The following is a 19,288-nucleotide window of genomic DNA, read 5'->3' as shown; positions in this document are numbered from 1 at the left end:
AAGTACAGTGTGTTAATAAGATGTACACAAAAATCATTGTCAATATAAAAAGGTTAGGAAAGCAATCTTAATGTGCAAAAATGCCACTGCAATTTTAAATTATCAAACAATTGAAATAGTAACATATTCTGTAGACACATAAATAACAAAACAAAAATCAAGGTAGGGATAAGACTGAAAGGATACATGTAAGCAACTCATCAAATAATAGTGAAATAGCAGATGTATTAAATAATTACTTTGCTGCAATATTTATCAGGGAACTCAAATGTTGAGAATTACATTAGAAGAAATCAGTAAAGTTTGAAGGAGATTTAAAAAGACGGTAGATGTTTCTCTGTTACACATTTGCCGGAGTGGAATACTCTGGCGGGGTGGGAGAGGTTACTGGGCCTGGAGAATTTAGTCCCAGGCCTGCTAATTTGAAATAACATTACAATTAGATTAAAATTATTTACCTGTTCTTCCGCCGGTTTCTAGCACAGATTTGATGGCACAGGAAGTCCAGGGCTGGGAGATGCACGTATGACGGGAACGCATGCGTAAATCCTGCACATGCCCTGATGTGAGATTCTCCCACCCTACTGCGCTAGAAAACTGTGTAGTGAGGTGGGAGAATCTCCATCCTACAATCTGAAACTATAGTATAGAATATTAGTATTGATTTGTAAAGGGAAAGACATACTTGATGAAGATTTTTAGATTCTCGCTAACAGTGTAATGCAGCATGGGTGGAATTTTCCCAAATAAAGTCTAAGTACGATGCCGGTATGAAATCGGGAGTGTGCCATGCCATTCTTTTGGGCGAGCTTGACATTGCAATTTTCCGGCACTGTCAGTTTTTTTGACAGCAGGGAGTTTTGCGTAGGCAAGTGGGGGCAGGGAAGCCAGCTTAAGACGCTCGGGTGCCATTGTGCAGGGCGCCCCGATCTCCTCCTGGATCGAGAGACCTTCTCTCACCTCCACCCACACCTGTCAGCAGCCCCACAACAGCAACGGTCAGTAGCATTGGAGCATCAGGACTCCTGGTGCCACCATTCCATCCCTTTCCCTCCCCCATCCCTGGCATCAAGTATCATAGAACATAGAACATTACAGCGCAGAACAGGCCCTTCGGCCCACGATGTTGCGCCGACCAGCTTTCAAAAAAAAACAACACTAACCCACTAATCTAAACCAATCCCATTTCGTCCATAAACCTATCCACAGATCTCTTAAACGCCCCCAAACTAGGCGCATTTACAACTGCAGCTGGCAGGGCATTCCAGTCCCTCACCACCCTCTGGGTAAAGAACCTACCCCTGACATCAGTCCTATAACTACCCCCCCTTAATTTAAAGCCGTGCCCCCTCGTGCTAGCTTTCTCCATCCTAGGAAAAAGGCTATCACTATCCACCCTGTCTAAACCTCTAATCATCTTATATGTTTCAATAAGGTCCCCTCTTAGCCGCCTTCTTTCCAGCGAAAACAACCCCAAATCTCTCAGTCTCTCCTCATAGGATCTCCCCTCCATACCAGGCAACATCCTGGTAAACCTCCTCTGCACCCTCTCCAAAGCCTCTACATCCTTCCTGTAATGTGGGGACCAGAACTGCACACAATACTCCAAGTGCGGCCGCACCAGAGTTGTGTACAGTTGCATCATGACGCTGCGACTCCTAAATTCAATCCCCCTACCAATAAACGCCAAGACACCGTATGCCTTCTTAACAACCTTATCTACTTGATTCCCAACTTTCAGGGATCTATGTACACATACACCTAGATCCCTCTGCTCCTCCACACTATTCAAAGTCCTCCCGTTAGCCCTATACTCAACACATCTGTTATTCCTACCGAAATGAATTACCTCACACTTCTCCACATTAAACTCCATCCGCCACCTCGCGGCCCAGCTTTGCAACCTTTCTAAGTCACCCTGCAAACTATGACACCCTTCCTCACAATCTACCACACCTCCGACTTTGGTGTCATCAGCAAACTTACTAATCCACCCAACTATACCCTCATCCAGATCATTAATAAAAATTACAAACAGCAGTGGCCCCAAAACAGATCCCTGAGGCACACCACTCGTAACCGAACTCCATGACGAATATTTACCATCAACCACCACCCTCTGTCTCCTATCTGCTAGCCAATTCCTGATCCAATTACCTAGATCACCCCCAATCCCATACATCTGCATTTTCTGCAGAAGCCTACCATGGTGAACCTTATCAAACGCCTTACTAAAATCCATATACACCACGTCAACTGCCTTACCCCTATCCACCTCTTTGGTCACTTTCTCAAAGAACTCGATAAGGTTAGTAAGGCACGACCTACCCGCTACAAAACCATGCTGACTGTCGCTAATCAATTCATTACTCTCCAAATAACTATAAATCCTGTCTCTAATAATCCTTTCCAAAACCTTACCCACCACAGAAGTAAGACTCACCGGTCTATAATTCCCAGGGAAGTCTCTGCTCCTCTTCTTAAACAATGGGACAACATTTGCTGTCCTCCAATCTTCCGGTGCTATACCAGAGACCAACGACGACCTGAAGATCAGAGCCAGAGGCTCCGCAATCACCTCTCTTGCCAGTTACACTGCGTGCCAGTTATTTGCACTGTAGTTAATCTGCTGGACACGTTTATGGCTATTGAACCTCGAAGTTCAAATACATTCAAAATATTCAACATGAATTTGGCAACTGTTGCTGTATCTGATGAAACAGAGAATTTTTATTACTTCTCATCTCAACTGTTTAACCATGGTCTATCAGTATATGATGGAAATTATTTGGAGCGACACAGTGGTTAGCACTGCTGCCTCACAGCACCAGGAACCCTGATTCCTGGCTTGGGTCACTGTCTGTGTGGAGTTTGCACATTCTCCCTGTGTTTGCGTGGGTTTCCTCCGGGTGCTCCGATTTCCTCCCACCACCCATAGATGTGCAGGTTAGGTGGATTGGCTATGTTAAATTGCCCCTTAGTGTCAGGGGGATTAGCAGGTTGTGCGTGTGAGGTTATGGGTATTGAGCCTTGGTGGGATTATGGTTGGTACAGATTCGATGGCTTTCTTCTGCATTGTAGGATTCTATGATGCTAATCAAGAAATAATTCCTTCCTCAGTTTAAACATGAAGGCTATTAAATAATGTGCTTTTGGATTTATTATGAGACAAGATTATAATTTTCTCTGTTTTGGTCTCATTTCCAGTTATTATGATTTGTACTCTGGTATGAAACTGGTTGAGCCTTTTCCTGTGAACATTTATTTTCACAGCATACAAATGCGCATGCTTTTTTTCAGGATGGATATGATGCCATTAATCCTGACTGGACGAAATCAGTGGAGAAAAGGAAGAAAATAAAAGGTATAAAATGTTATGAATACTGGAGTCGGTTTCCTCTGATTTTTCAGGATTTTTCTTTGTTTTCAAAAATCCGATTCTGGGAAATAGCTTTTAAATCGTTTGCTGTTTAAAATTATACTGTGAACCTACTACGTTCAAACAACAAACTTCACTGAAATTCTTTGTTTAATTAGTTTGATCAGTTTAATCAATTTGAAAGAGATTAAACAGCAAAATGAAAGAGACTTTTTATAAAAGAGTGCAGTAGAGACCAAATATTAAGAAAACAAGGCAATTCAGATGTTGGAAATCTGAAATAAGAAGAAAATGCTGAAAACATCTGCAGGTCAGGCAGCATCTCTTGATGGATGCTGTCTTTGATGCAGTTTTACTGCTAAGCGTTTTCAATATTTCCATAGATATTTAAAATATGCTTTACCTTGTCTGACTGGGTTACATTGTTTCTTTGTTGAATTATCTTGGAATATCATTTCATATAATGTCTTGTCCTTTAGACAGATCGTCATTTTATCCCCTCTGTGATGTAAACTGGTGGGCTGACAATGCACTAATTCTGGTTCGCTGTTCTGGTGCTTTAACTGTATCATCTGTGAGGACATTGAGAAACCTACTCGGACAATCTTGTGAATGGTTTGAGCCTTCTCCTCAAGTCAGCGCTGCCCACGATGGAAGCTTTATGAGTTTGGAGGTACTGAAAGTGAAGTTTGTGCTTGATTAAATGCCCATTCTCACTGTAGATTTACAATTAAAAATTTGTATATTTTGCTGTTTTAATTTTCAAAACTTTGATCACATTCTTCAGTGTTTTTGTATCTTTGCAACATACCTAATTTTCCATCTCCGTCTTACTCAAGGCATAAGCATAGTGCAACAAAATAATTACAATTAGCGCACCTTGATGTGAAAATAATAGCATACTCTCAGTGAACCTTTCTTCCTTTCTCCTACTTCCATTTTCAGAGTGGAAAGGATCATTTAAAAATAATCATTTCAGTATGTGGGTGTTGCTGGCTAGGCCAGCATTTATTGCTCATCGTTAATTGCCCTTGAGAAGGTGATGGTAAGCTGCCTTCTTGAATTTCAAGAAGACTAAAAATGTTGAAGATGGACAAAGGTTCATTGATCCTGTTCATCTAACACATTGAGGTGGCTGAGCATCTAATTATATCTTGAATTATCCACTTTCTCCCAGTGCTGTAAATCCCTCAGTGTTGGTTCAGACCCCATCATCGCATGCCTTTTGTTGATCATTCTTCATTTCTATAAATAGTACTTTTGCATTTGATGGCATTAAAATCCTGCGTTTTCTAACCTTGTTGACCTACACTGATTTGCTGTCACCAATACCTTAAATGATCCTCATTTACAAATCCCTTTCACAACTTAACACTATCGCACCTTATTGACGATTCAGGTCATGTATGCTCTTTGGTCGTCTGCATCTGACCTCATCAGCAATGATATCCCACTATTACTGATGTCTTGGCTATTTTCTCTGGATCCCTTTCGTTATGTCACTGGTGAGGCATGGAGAGAATTGGTAAATGAGATTTCAATGGCAAGATTCTTGTTTTCTGAGCCTTGTGATATTTTGCATTGACGTCACCATTTGCAGTCATGGCTGAGGCAGGTGCAAAATTGCATCCTACATCTACTGAGTTCCCTTTTAATCCCTCTGCTTGTTATACCTTCAGAGAATTGTAAATTTGGCAAACATGTTTTCCTGTCACAAAACCATATTGACTCTGATTGTATTATGACCTTCTAAATGTCTTAACTCCTTCCATAATAATGGTTTCTAGCATTTTTCCAGTGAAAAAAGATGGACTAACTGGCCTATAGCTTCCGGCTTTCTGTCACCCTCCTTTCTTGTATGATGGTGTTACATTTATAGTTTTCCAATCTGCTGGGACTTTCCAGATTTGAGGGAATTTTGGAATATTACAACCAATGCATCCACTATCACTGCAGCCACTTCCTTTAAGACCCCAAGATGTAGACATCAGGACCATTCATCTCATTGGTTTTTTTTCCAGTCCCTTTTCTTTAATGATTCTAATTGTTTTAAGTTTCCCCACCCTTACCTCATTGTTTTGTTATCATTCTTTGTGTATTCTACCATGAATACAGATGCAACATACATGTTCAAAGTCTCTGCCATTTCCCAATATTAATTTCCCAGTCTAACCCTCCATGAGACAAATGCTCAATTTTGCTGCTCTTTTTTATACAAGTACAAGAGCTTTTGTTAACTTGGTATCCATTCCTTTCTCCCAGTAAGGTGAAGCCTTTGGATGTTATTCTGCTCTAAGGTAGTATTGAAATGCAAGTTGTTGTTATGACATTCAACTTTTTTATTATAAGATATGGAAAAAATATCAACTATTCAACAAATGCTAACAGTTTTGAGTACAGTGTGAAATTATATGAATTGAATGGGTCAAATTTTCCAACATGGACTCCATACAGACCAGACCATTGATATTTATGAAGGATCATAATCGTGTTTCTGAAACTGCTCTGCAGTGACATTCCCTTTTTGCTTGTTTGAAATCTTCTTTTGCTGGATATTGTCTCTTCTCTGCTCCTCAGCCCCTTCTTGCATTAGTTAGCAATTATTTTCTCATTCATCTTTGAGTAGACATCACTAGGAGCTAGAAATTTAAATCTGCAGGAGGAGGCTTGGCGCACACAGCTCTGGCTTTAATTAATTATAATTCATAATGCCACCGATTTCTTTAATCTCTGAGATAGGTTAGCAAAACTTGGTGCTCTTTAGCAAAATGTGCAGTTCAACATCGTTGTCATACCTCAAACCTGAACTGAAATGATCAATAAATAATGCCAGTTTAGCAAATTGCCTTCATAAAGGTGATTATCCGAACCCATAAAAGTAATGTTGCATTTTTCTTTCTTTTCTCAGTGCGAAGTAAAGGTAGCTTACAAGAGACATCGTTTGGAAACTAATTCATTAGATGACGATGAAGGTGAGGAGGATTCTGACTCAGATGACGAATCTTCTGCCAAAGCACGATATTTTGGTTATGTGAAGCAGGGTTTGTATTACTTGACCGAAATGGAGCGTTTTGCTCCTCCTCGAAAACGACCACGAACGATTACTAAGACCTACAGACTTGTAAGTTTGAGATCTACAACTCCAGAGGAACTCTATCAAAGAAAGGTCAGTGTATGTTTGGACCTCAGTTACTTTTCTTGAGTTCTCGTTTTTGAGTATTGCTGAGAAACGATACCTGTCAAAGCGTTTTGAATTGCACTGATCAAGATGCTTCGTGATCTTGACAATGAGGGGAAACAGCAACAATTTTGATTACATGAAAAGAGAATACTGATTGGTTGGTAAGTGGACTCTGATGCAATGATACAAATGTTGCCCTAGAGAATGCATTAGTTTGTTAATTACTATTAACTGATGAATTCCCCATGGCAATGGCTCTACCAATCAGAGTTTACTTGCCAACACATCAGCATTTTCTCCTCATACAGTAGAATTCATTGTTTTCCTGTTATGCTGGTATTCTGGTATAGCATTTTGATGAATGCAAGGTGAAAAGCTTTCATATGTCTCTTTTTTTCAGTGATAATTTGGTCGTTGTAGTGAATGTAGGAGTTGAAAGAAGCTGTTGTCAGTGTAGTCAGTTTGCTGAAAAGATTGATTTGATATGTAAATTCCTTGACTTCAGATAGCAATATGTTAAACTTCCTCTCAGATCTTACCTTAGACTATGAATTAATGAATGAATGTATTAATTGTACATGCACTTTAGTAATTTGTTTGTCATTCATTGGTTCCTTTCTAAATTCTTATGTCCACATTTAGAATGGGAGATACTTAAGTAAACTTGTACACAGTACAGTACGTCCCCGCTACAATGCGATGGTTGGGGTCCATAAAATGTTCTTGTGAAAAAAGCGGGGTCACGCTAAATCAGGGTGCTACGGTTATGTTACGGATGATCTCGGCGCCCATCATCACTCTGTTTGTTTATACAGTCACTTCATGTTTCATTAACTTTTACAAACCTTTTGATTGGCAGGTCCAGGCTGGTTTAAAACAGGCAGTGGGGATGTTTATTTATGCAAACACTTTCATGGTCCATTGACTGTGAAGTACTTCCTCTTTTGAACAGCTGTCTAATGTAGTTTTTTTCTAAGTGAGAACCTCTTTTACCTGAACTGGGCAAGGGGGGAAGCAAGTGTTTTCTGTCCACAATCTCTTTCTAAGGCAGATTATTTTCACTTTAGATTGCAGTAACCAAAAACTTTTCAGTTCCCTGGGAAGAGCAAAAAAAAAGTCCAACGATTCATCGTGTTATATCCAAATTCACACTGAATCAGGGCACATAAAATCGGGTTTTCACTGTAATTAGTTCTTCCAACAATGGAAGTGCTACGACATTTGACTTTTAAGTCTCAATTCCTGTCTGCTGGGAAAATCGTCCAATTTAATCTATTCTATTTCTCTGATTCCCACGTTATCATAAATTTCACTATTTAACTTAAATAATATCAATTCAAAATGTGATATGAAAATAATGACACAATCTGGCTTAACATTTGGGATTCTTGTTATAACATATTTATCACTTGTCTACTAATCCTGACTTCCTGTGTGCCACAGAGAATTAAAGTAAATAGAAGAATATGATATAAAGCAAACAACAAATTTACAGTGATCTGCAGAGCACTGCTGCTTACAATATGCAGAATAACAGTTTTTTTTTGCAGAACTCTCAAAGGTTCATGTATTATCCTTTAGTTTACGTCACGTTTGTATCTTTGATTGCTTCAAGTTTACAGAAATGTTGCATAAAAGAATAAATAATATCTCAGTGAAATCTGCCTAATATAATTGTCTTCATGAGGCCTTGCTAGAAGTGTGTGTGCCTAATTAGAAATTTTGTGCAGACTATTGCCTACCACCTTTTTGCTGGAACGACCCAGTTATTAGCCAAACTCTTTTTGAATTCAAGAATAAAATAAACATGGCTTCTGCTTAAGATATTAAAATTTTCACATATTCGTTGTAGCAAAAATCTTATGTTTTTGGAGCTTTTGTGTAGCAAATAGGTAGGGTTATTTTCTTTAAATGAGTCTGGTAGCGTAATGAAAAAACAACTGATGCACAAGACTTCAATTTTTTGCAGGTTAATACTGGAAAAGGGAGGTGTCCAAGTTGCTCTATAACACTTACAGATGTCTTAAATTATGCTGGTTAGATCTGCTAAATTCAAGTATGAAGGATAGTTGCTTTTAAACAGTATTTTTAAACTAAAGTTTTCAGAAATGCTACATTACACATACAGATCAGCTCAGTTGGCGTGTGAAAATATGAGAAAGCAAAAGTTGAATAAATAGCTGTGAAGTGAAACCAGTGATTAAAACGAGGTATTGCAGATTTTACTCTCCCTTCAGTTTTCACAAGAATGCAAGAAATAAGAGCAAAAGTAGACGATCTGGATGGTTGAGTCTGCAACCCTATTCAATATGATCAACTCCCCATATCCCTTGATCCCCAGAGAGACCAAAAATCTGTTGGACGATAGAACATCCACAACATTTTAAGTCTGGGTGATTCTTCGTCAGAGCATCCATAATGCTGTGGGTTAGAGGGCATCAAAGATTCACAGTGAAGATGCAGATATTTGAGTGAGAGACTTTCTCCTCACCCCAGTCCTCAGTGATCAATCCCCTTATCCTGAAGGATAGATTCTCCAGCCTGTGGAAGCAGCCTCTTGGAATCTACCCTATCAGGCCCCTTCAAAATTGTTTTTGTTTCAATGAGATTGTCTCTCATTTTGTTTTAAACTCCGAAGAATATAGGCTCAACTTACTCTGCTTCTCATCACAAGTATCAATCTAATAAACTGTTGTATTTCGCCTTCCGTGCAGGTATATCTGTTCTTAAAAATGGAGACCAAAACTGTACCTGGTATTCCAGATGTGGTCTCACCAATGCCTTGTGTAATTGTAGCAAGACTTCTTTATTCTGTTCTTTACATAAAGCCTAACATGCCATTTGCCTTCACATCACAATCTTTCACATTGAATTTAGATAAAAATTGATGTTGGATTGCATTTTGAATTGGCAACAAACATCCTTAGATTCACTACCGATAGGAATTTCCAATCTCGTTGCAGAGCTAAATCATCATCCATTTTGCAATAATTTTCTGAGGTTTAAAATTCTGATAGCTTATTCACAAATCCATTATTGCATATATGAAATAAAGATAGCATTGTACCTGCTGTAATTCCGTTCATTTCACATAAACACTACGTAGTAAGATTATGAATAATGATTTCTGTGGAGGAATAACATTGCCCATTTTATTTCATAAATTTCCTCATCCGTAGATTTGGAAACTTGTCGCATCTGATCAACAGCTTTTCAAATCAAAGCATTTTTCATGGCTGAAACTTGCATTAAGAAATGTTGCTGTCCAATGAATGAGGGAATTCAAGTTATTGAGACCTATATCACTTACAAAATCATAGTACTGTAAATTATGTACATCCTTTTCTTGAAGTCCAGAGTGAATCCCAAATATATTATCTCCATTTCATTCCTCTGAGTTGCTGCGTTGGGTGATTCTTTCAGAATCAGTTTTAATTATATTACTGGAACCCATTTATTTGCAGTCCTCCTGAGGCGATTGTACATCCAGAGGCACCTGGATGGTTGTTATTTTATATGTGAAATTGACAGGTTATTGCAAAAAACCTCAGTCATTTTAATAGATGTTCACAGGGATTGAAAACCAAGCACTGTACTTAATCTGCAGCCTACTGTAAGTGAATGTTAAGAATGAAATAAATGACTCATCCAGATTATATATTTTTAAATATATAAATAAATGTTATACATATAATTTAGTGAGGAATCTACTGGCTGCACGCTTACTTGTTGCCATGCCCTCAAGGAAGTTCAAATTTGAACATCATTTATAAATTTTTGGGTGTACAACAGTGCCCATTTAGGAATAAGTTTCTGTGTACTCTTCTGAAGCAAAGTTTAAACACTTTGCCAAGGTAATAGAGGGAAGGCTCTTTTTATCTGCCTGTCTCCTTCCTTACCTGAAGGTGCTTGCTTTTGGTACTACAGGTACAAATTGTTCTGTTTCCCTCAATATTGTTTTCCTTTACCTTGCCCATGAAGATTCGAGTTTCTTTAAAGTAACTTATATTTTTGTCAGTTCTGTCTGATAATTATTTTTACCCATTTCCCATAACACCAGTCTCCTTGTCTCGTATAACATGTGATCTTCCTACAAGTTCCACTGGTTTTGTACTTCAGCTGGTTGTTAAGAATGTAAAAAGCAGTCTGGCAAGAACTCATCCTTTCCCATCCAATATATTAACATCTTTTTCCTTATTTGGTACTTTCCCCATGATGGTGGAGTTAATCATTAGCACCAAGTAACAATTTAATATTCTGTACTGCAGGAGATTGTCAGTAAGCTGTTGTACCACTGTTTACTTAAAAAGGTCATCTGAATGATTGACTTTAATTGAAGCTTTTAAACAAACATCACGATATTCCAAAAATAAGTTTAAAAAATAGCCTTTAAAATTGTCTTAATTTTATAAAGTAGTATACTTCCATCTAAAAGGACAAGGGCAGCAGATACATGGGAACACCACCCTTCCAAACCACTCACCATCCTGACTTAGAAATATATCGCCATTCCTTCAGAGTCTTTGGGTCACAATCCTGGAATTCCTTCCCTAATGGCATTGTGGGTTAACACATAGCACACGGACTGCAGTGATTCAAGAAGGCAGCTCACCACCACCTTCTCAAGGGCAACTAAGGGTAGGCAATAAACGCTGGTTAACCAGTGATATCCATGTCCCACAAATGAATAAAGCAAAAAAAGAGATTAAATAGGCAAATGTGAAGGATTTATTCAACATTTTAAGTTTCTTAAATTTTATTATATGGATATGTGTTGTAAGTATTTTGTGAAAAAATCTTTTTCAGATTGATAATGAAGAATATGGTGAAGCATTGGCTCTTGCACAAGCCTATGACCTTGATAGTGACCTTGTGTATCAAAGACAATGGAGAAAATCATCTGTTAATATAGCTTCAATTCAGGACTACCTGGTATGTCCATGCATAGCCTTAAATGGCTAGCAATAGATTGGTGGTATTCCCAGTGCTACAAATTGCTTTTGAATTATATCATTTTATTTATAGAATGTTAGCGATAAGGCTGGGCTATTTTGCTTAGTAAGCTTGCCCTGTTTCACTTGATCTCAAACCTGTCTTTTCAACTTGTTTATGAGTACTTTTTTTTCTCTCCTGAAATACATCTTGGAACAAACCATTTAGGCAGATTTGGTTACAACCAAATAACTTGCTCCATGCAATAATTAGCCTTTGTATGAAAGACCTCTGCCTGAATCCCTTACTTAAATTTTTCACGTCTCCTAATGAAGAGGAATCCATATTTAGAAACTACTACTTCAGGTACTTACCCCTCATTGTTACAAAATTGATATAGGAATAGACGTAAACCTCAAATCATTTGTCCTCTTTCTTCCATGTCTGAATGGTTTCTCCTGTGTTTATCATTGGGTGTTTTCAGATAAGTATAGTTTCTCACTTTCTTTTTGGTGCCTTCCCCTCTTTATAGAATTAATTAATACATCTCTAAAGATGTGCAGGTTAGGTTGATTGGTCATGATAAATTGCCCCTTAGTGCCAAGGAGATTAGCAGATTAAATACATGGGGTTATTGGGATAGGACCTGGGTGGGATTGTTGTCAGTGCAGGCTTGATCGCACTGTAGGGATTTTATGATCTGATATTAACCCAAGTTGTTTTCACTTGTCTTTCCAGAGTAAAATTAGAAAGCGTTCATGGGTGTTGCATGAATGTGTGGAAAGAGTGCCTGAAAATGTTGATGCAGCCAGAGAACTGCTTCAATATGGATTGAAAGGAACTGATCTGGAGGCCCTTATAGCTATAGGAAAAAGGGAAGATGGAGGCAGGTATGTCATCCATTTTGAGACATGTTTGACTTCCCCACCCTCACAATATATTGTGTAGCAATGCCAGTAATGTAATGTTTTCCAGCATGGATGTTACTACTCATTTGTTCTGAACTGCCATGTGTATTTGTTTAATTTCCCAGCAACAGCAGGGCAAAAGTGTCTATTTCATTATTTTGCTTCTGATGTACTTTATAAGTTGGCAACTTAGGTGCAATTATTTCAACTTGAAAGTGAAAATTAAGGCAAGCCTATTGACCAGATACCCCTCCCACACAAAAACAGAAAATACTGGAAAACCTCAGCACATCTGACAGTATCTCTGGAGAGAGAATCGAGCCAATGTTTTAAGCCTAGATGACCCTTCATCAGAGCTACCATTTCCCTGCTGTTTCGGACTATTTAGAATTATTCTCCCTTTTCCAATTTTTGTTTCATATTCTGCTTTGCTGGGACCAATTACTTTAGATTTACTGCATTTAATGCATGCAAAAACACAATGCTACGGATGCTAGAAATTTGAAATAAAAACAGCAAGTGCTGGAAACACTCAGCGAGTCAGGCGGCTCCTATGGAGGGAGAAACAGAGTTAACATTTTATCTCTTATAACTGTTCTTCAAAACTGCAATTTCTGTTTTGTTACTGCATTTTATAAATATCCATGATATGCTTTTTGTAAACAGTTAGCGTGTGTCAGAAATTTGTTTTAACCAATAAAGAAGTTGTTTTGCACAAAGCAGCATGAAAATAACTTAAAAGATTCAGAGGCATAATGTTTCAATGGTTCACTGCAATTATTTGAATTTTATGGTGATTAAAAATGTCATTGATATCTTTACAACACCTACAAAATCTGCTGAAGTTTACTGCAACCTCTGGAAAATGTAGGCCACTAGGGCAATAATTTTACGCAATGTAATAAAAGCTCTATTGAACAAACACATTAATCTTGTACCTTGCAGAATTGTTGCAGTTAATTACAGAAGCAGTGGGTTTATAATCATATATCTTACAACTTGAAGCAGCATATAGTCCTTTGGAGAATTATTTGCTTTCATTTTAACAGATTCATTTTACCTGGAGATGTGGACATTGACGAAGTTCCCTATGACGATTACGTGTCACCGGTTGAAGAGATGCAGAGGAGAAAAGAGAAAGAGGCAGCAAGGAGACAGAGGCTACTCCAAATGGTGGATTTTTCCACGTGAGTAATAATAGTTACTTCACAGCCAACAATTATAAGCATAGCCACTGTGTGTTTCCAGAATGTTTAAGTACATATTACATACCATTTGCGACAACTTGTTACCTTAGGCTTGAATTTCATCAAGGCAGATAACGAAAGTCAGGAAATTTCCTGGCTTGGCACCCCAGCTTTGGGAGAAAGTACATTTTCATTCTGGGTCTTGGTGGGGCTACTAACTGAAGTTGGGCCTACTGTCTCTAGAAACAGCTGCAAGGGCTGCTGAGTGCGAAGGTGGGCTGCTTAAAAAAAATCACTTCCCTATTGTTCTTGGATTTTGCCTCAGGTTGGCACAGTGGTTAGTTCTGCTGACTCAAAGCATCGGGGATCCAGGTTCGATTCCAGTCTTCGATGATAGTGTGGAATTTGCACATTCTCCCCCCGCCATTTGTGTGGGTTTTCTCCAGGTCTTCCAGTTCCCATCCGCAGTCTAAAGATGCGCAGATTAGGTGGTTTGGCCGTGGTAAATGTGCAGAGGAGGGCCTGGGTGGGATGCTCTTTCAGAGAGCCAGAGTAGACTTGAATGGCCTCTTTCTGCACTGTAGGGATTCTATGGTTCTATGACAAAAAAAAGTTAAGACCCTCACAGCCCCAACATATGCTATCAGTTAAGAATGTTTTCCTCAAGCATCGCTGTTTCAACATTTGAATGGATGTCTGATCTCTCAACCAAGCTTCATTTTGCATTCTTACGATGTTTATGATCGACCGTTTTGATTTTTCTAACATAAGAAACAGGAGTAGGAGTAGGCCAAGTGGCCTGTCAAGCCTTACAATAGGAACATGGCTGGTCTCGGGCTTGGACTCCACCTTTGTCCATTTTGCCTATCCCTTGATTCCATGAAAGATCAAAATATTGTCTTTCCCAGTCTTAACTGTGTTCACTGATGGAGCTTCTACAACCTTCTGGAATAGTGAATTCCAAAGATTCACAATCCTTAAAATGAAGCAAACTGTCTTCATCCCAGTCCTAAATGATCGTCTGCTTACCTTGAGAGTGTGCCCCGTGTTTTGGATCCCCTAACCAGTGAAAATGATCAACATCAACTATAAAGTGCTTCAGAATCCTGTGTATTTTAATAAAAAACCCTTTTATTCTTCTGAGCTCCAGAGAACATAGGCCCAATTTACTCAGCCTCCCATCACAGGAAAACCCCATCATCCCAGGAAAAAATTTAGTAAACCTTTTATGTACTGCTTCCAATGCAAGTATATCCTTCTTTTAAATTTGAAAACCAAAACTGCATGCAGTTCAAATGTGGTCTAACCAAAATCCTATATGTTGTAGCATGACCTCTTTATTCTTGTATTACCCTTGCAGTAAAGGCCAACATGCTATTTGCCTTCCTGATTGCTCGGTTTACATGCATGCTAAAAAATCTGCATTCCTTATATGTGCGCATCCAAGTCCCTTTGAACACCAAAGACTATAATTATTTCTTTGAACATTAAAGAGTATAATTATTATTAAGTGTACATGCTTCATTGCACCCATTGCTCTTTCACCTGCAATTTTATTGTTCTGTGACAGCTTACTAATGATCACTGAATTTTGGCATTCCTATATTGCAAAGAACAAAGAAAATTACACCATAGGAACAGGCGCTTTGGCCCTCCAAGCCTGCACCGACCATGCTGCCCGACTGAATTAAAACTCCCTACTCTTCCAGGGACTATATCCTTATATTCCTATCCTATTTATGTATTTGTCCACATGCCCCTTAAAATTCACTATCGTATCTGCTTCCACTACCTCCCCCAGAGTGAGTTCCAGGGCTGTGTGTAAAAAAAAAAGTGCCTTGTACATCTCCTTTAAACATTGCCCCTCACACCTTAAACTTACGTCCCTTAGCAATTGACGCATCCACCCTAGGGAAAAGCTTCTGACTATCCACTCTGTCCATGCCCCTCATAATCTTGTTGACTTCTATCAGGTTGCCCCTTAACTTCCATCGTTCCAGTGAGAACAAATCAAATTTCTCTAACCTCTCCTCATAGCTAATGTCCTCCATACCAGGCAACATCCTGGTAAATCTTTTCTGTACCCTCTCCAAAGCCTTCACATCTTTTTTGGTGGCGTGGCAACCAGAATTGAACACTATATTCCAAGTCCAGCCCAAAGAAGGTTCTGTAAAGCTGTAACATGACTTGCCAGTTTTTAAACTCAGTGCCCTGGCCGATGAAGGCAACATGCTGTAAGCCTTCTTGACTACCTTCTCCACCTGCGTTTCCACTTTCAGTGACCTCAACCTCTGTACCTATACATTCTCCCTATCAACGCTCTTAAGGGTTCTGCCATTTACTGTATATTTCCATCTGTATTAGACCTTCCAAAATGCATTACCTGACATTTGTCGGGATTAAACTCCATCTGCCATCTCTTTGCCTAAGTTTCCAACCGATCTATGTCCTGCTGTACCTGCTGATGATCCTCATCACTATCTGCAAATCCACCAACTTTTGTGTCGTCCGCAAACTTACTAATCAAACCAGTTAATTTTCCTCCAAATCATTTATATATATGTATATATGTTTATAGATATTACAAACAGTAAGGATCCCAGCACTGATCCCTGAGAAACACCACTTGTCACAGCCCTCCATTCAGAAACACACCCTCCACTGCTACTCTCTCTTTGACAGTTCTGTATCCATCTTGCCAGCTCACCTCTGATCCCATGCAACTTCACCCTCTGCACCAGTCTGCCATGAGGGAACTTGTCAAAGGCCTTACTGAAGTCCATGTAGACAACATCTACTGCCCTACCCTCATTAATCATCTTCATCACTTCCTCAAAAAACTCGATCAAGTAGTGAGATACGACTTCCTCTTCACAAAATCATGTTGCCTCTCGCTAATACGTCCACTTATTTCCAAGTGGAAGTAAATCCTGTCTCAAAGAATACTGTCCAATAATTTCCCTACCAGTGACGTAAGGCTCACCGGCCTGTAATTACCTAGATTATTCTTGCTATCCTTCTTAAAAAAAGGAATAACATTGGCTATTCTCCAATCCTCTGGGACCACCCCTGTAGCCAGTGAGGATACGAAGATTTTTCTCAAGGCTCCAACAGTTTCCTCCCTTGTCTCTCTCATAGTCTGGGGGGTATATCCCATTAGGTCCTGGGGACATGTCTATTTTAATGTTTCTCAAGAACCCCAATACCACCTTTTTGATCTCAACATGACTCCAACTGTCCACACACCCTTTCCCAGATTCATCATCCTCCAAGTCCTCTTTGGTGAATAAAGTACTCGTTTAATATCTTGCCCACTTTCTCTGGCTCCACACATAGATTCCCTCCCCTGTCTTTGAGTGGGTCAACCCTCTCTCTGGCTACCGTTTTGCTCTTTATATATGTATAAAAGGCCTTGGGATTTTCCTTAATCCTGCTGACCAATGATTTTTTGTAACCCCTTTTAGCCCTCTTTGCTTAAGTTTCTTTCTACTTTTCTTGTATTACACGCTTGGTTCATGTGTTCCCAGCCTCCTAGCTTTGATAAATGCTTCCTATTTCTCCTTGACTAGGCTCGCAATGTCTTTCATTATCCAAGATTTCCAAAACTTGCCATACTTGCCCTTGGTCCTTCCAGAAATGTGTCGGTCCCACACCCCTATCGACTTGCATTTGAAAGCCTCCCACATGCCAGATCTTGATTTTCCCTCAGACATCTGCCCTCAATCTATGTTCTTCGGTCCCTGCCTAAAATTGTTGTAATTAGCCTTCCCCCAGTTTAGCAACTTAACTTGAGGACTACACTTGTCTTTATCCATCAGTACCTTAAAGTTTACTGAATTGTGGTCATTGTTCCCCTACTGAAATGTCGACCACCTGGCTGGGCTCATTCCCAATACCAATCCCAGTATGGCCCCTTCACTAGTTGGACTATCTACATTCTGTTTCAGGAAGCCCTCCTGGATGCTCCTTACAAACTCTGTCCCATCCACGCCCTGAGCACTGAGGGAGTCCCAGTCAATATAGGGGAAGTTAAAATTTCCCAGCACAACAATCCTGTTACCTTTACACCTTGCCAAAATCTGCCAACATATCTGTTCCTCTATCTCCCGCTGGCAGTTGGGTGGCCTGTATTAAACCCCCAACATTGTGACTGCATCCTTCCTACTCCTGAGCTCTATCCATATTGCCTCGCTGTTTGAGCCCTCCGAGGTGATATTCTGTGATATTCTCCTTAATCTGTAGTGCAATGCCCTCACCCTTTTTTCATCCCTCTATCCCACCTGAAACGTCTGTATCCTGAAACATTAAGCTGCCAATCCTGTCCTTCCCTTAACCAAGTCTCTGTAATAGCAACAACATCATAGTTCCGAGTTCTAAGTTCACCTGTCTTATCTGTTACACTTCCTGCATTGAAAAAAATGCATTTCAGTCCATCAAACCTTTGATTAGCAACCATACCTTGTCTGCTCTTTCTCTGAATCTTACTGGCCCTACTCTCTGGTTCCCCTTCAGTTAATTCATCTTTGCCTTGAGTCCCACCCCACTGCCAAACTAGTTTAAATCCTTCCATGTGACACTTGCAAACCTCCTGGCCAGAATATTTATGCCTTTCCAGTTTAGATACAATCATCCTTCTTGTACAGATCCCACCTGCCCTGGAAGGGACCCCAATGGTTCAGATGCCTCCCCCTTGCACCAGCTGTTGAGCCACGTGTTGAGCTGCAGTATCTTCCTATTCCTAACCTCTGGCACAGGGAGTAATCCTGAGATTACAACCGTAGAGGTCCTGTTTTTTAACTTTCTACCTAACTCCCTAAACTGCTGCTGCAGGACCTCATTACTCTTCCTTCCAATGTCACTAATACCAATATGTACCATGACCTCTGGCTGTTCATCCTCTCCATTTAGAATGCTTTCTGCCCGCTCAGAGACATCCTGGGCCATGACACCAGGGAGGCAACTTACCATCCTAGAATCCCTTTCACATCCACAGAAGTGCCTATCTGCATCCTTAACTATAGAGTCACTAAAAACTAGTGCTCTGGTGCTCTTTATCCTTTCCTGCTTAACAACAGAACCAGCCGTAGTGCCACTGCTTTGGCTGCTGCTGCAGCTGCTATCCCCTGATAGGCCATCCCCCCAACAGTATCCAAAATGGTATACTTGTTGGAGAGGGAGATGACCACAGGGGATTCCTGCACTGACTGCCTGCCCCTTCTAACGGTCACCCATCTATTTACCTGCACCTTGGGTATGACCACGTCTCTAAAGCTCCTATCTATGATGCTTTCCGCCACCTTCATGCTTCTAAGTGCATCCAACTGCTGCTCCAGCCCATTCATGTGATCTGTAAGGAGCTGCAATTGGGTGCACTTCCTGCCGATGTAGTTGTCAGAGATGTTGGATGCACCATAGATCTCCCACATCTCTCAAGTGCAGTATGTAACCCCACTGACCGCCATTTCTAGCACCAATTAAATTATTTATGGAAATTTATAAACACCTACCTTCATTTTTACCTTCTCACAGTGGCCTTTTTTTTGGTTAGAGGAAGCGAGTGGGAGGGAAACACTAATGTAGTGTTTCGGGCTTACCGCTCCTTGACACCAAATGTTCTGCTAGCCACTTCTTAATGTATGTTGCTGGGCCGCCCTCTCCCAGAATGCACCACTGAAGTCCCTCAGTCATTTCTACCAGATGC

General features: G+C 39.9%; 1 protein-coding gene across 1 annotated transcript in view; it reads left to right on the top strand.

The window, feature by feature from the left end:
* Window positions 1-19,288, top strand: part of nbas (NBAS subunit of NRZ tethering complex) — a 240,443-nt gene that overhangs the window by 22,521 nt on the left and 198,634 nt on the right. Inside the window, exons 13-18 of the mRNA XM_080192176.1 lie at window positions 3,301-3,364; window positions 3,859-4,052; window positions 6,288-6,545; window positions 11,367-11,492; window positions 12,231-12,382; window positions 13,450-13,587. Coding sequence (XP_080048302.1) covers window positions 3,301-3,364; window positions 3,859-4,052; window positions 6,288-6,545; window positions 11,367-11,492; window positions 12,231-12,382; window positions 13,450-13,587 — 932 coding nt within the window. The remainder of the gene's footprint in view (window positions 1-3,300; window positions 3,365-3,858; window positions 4,053-6,287; window positions 6,546-11,366; window positions 11,493-12,230; window positions 12,383-13,449; window positions 13,588-19,288) is intronic.

Source organism: Carcharhinus amblyrhynchos, chromosome 7 (assembly GCF_965287045.1).
Source record: "Carcharhinus amblyrhynchos chromosome 7, sCarAmb.v2.hapA, whole genome shotgun sequence".
In the NCBI taxonomy this organism is placed as follows: domain Eukaryota; kingdom Metazoa; phylum Chordata; class Chondrichthyes; order Carcharhiniformes; family Carcharhinidae; genus Carcharhinus; species Carcharhinus amblyrhynchos.
Note: the sequence above shows the minus strand (reverse complement) of the source record. Positions and strands in the feature narration are given on the sequence as shown.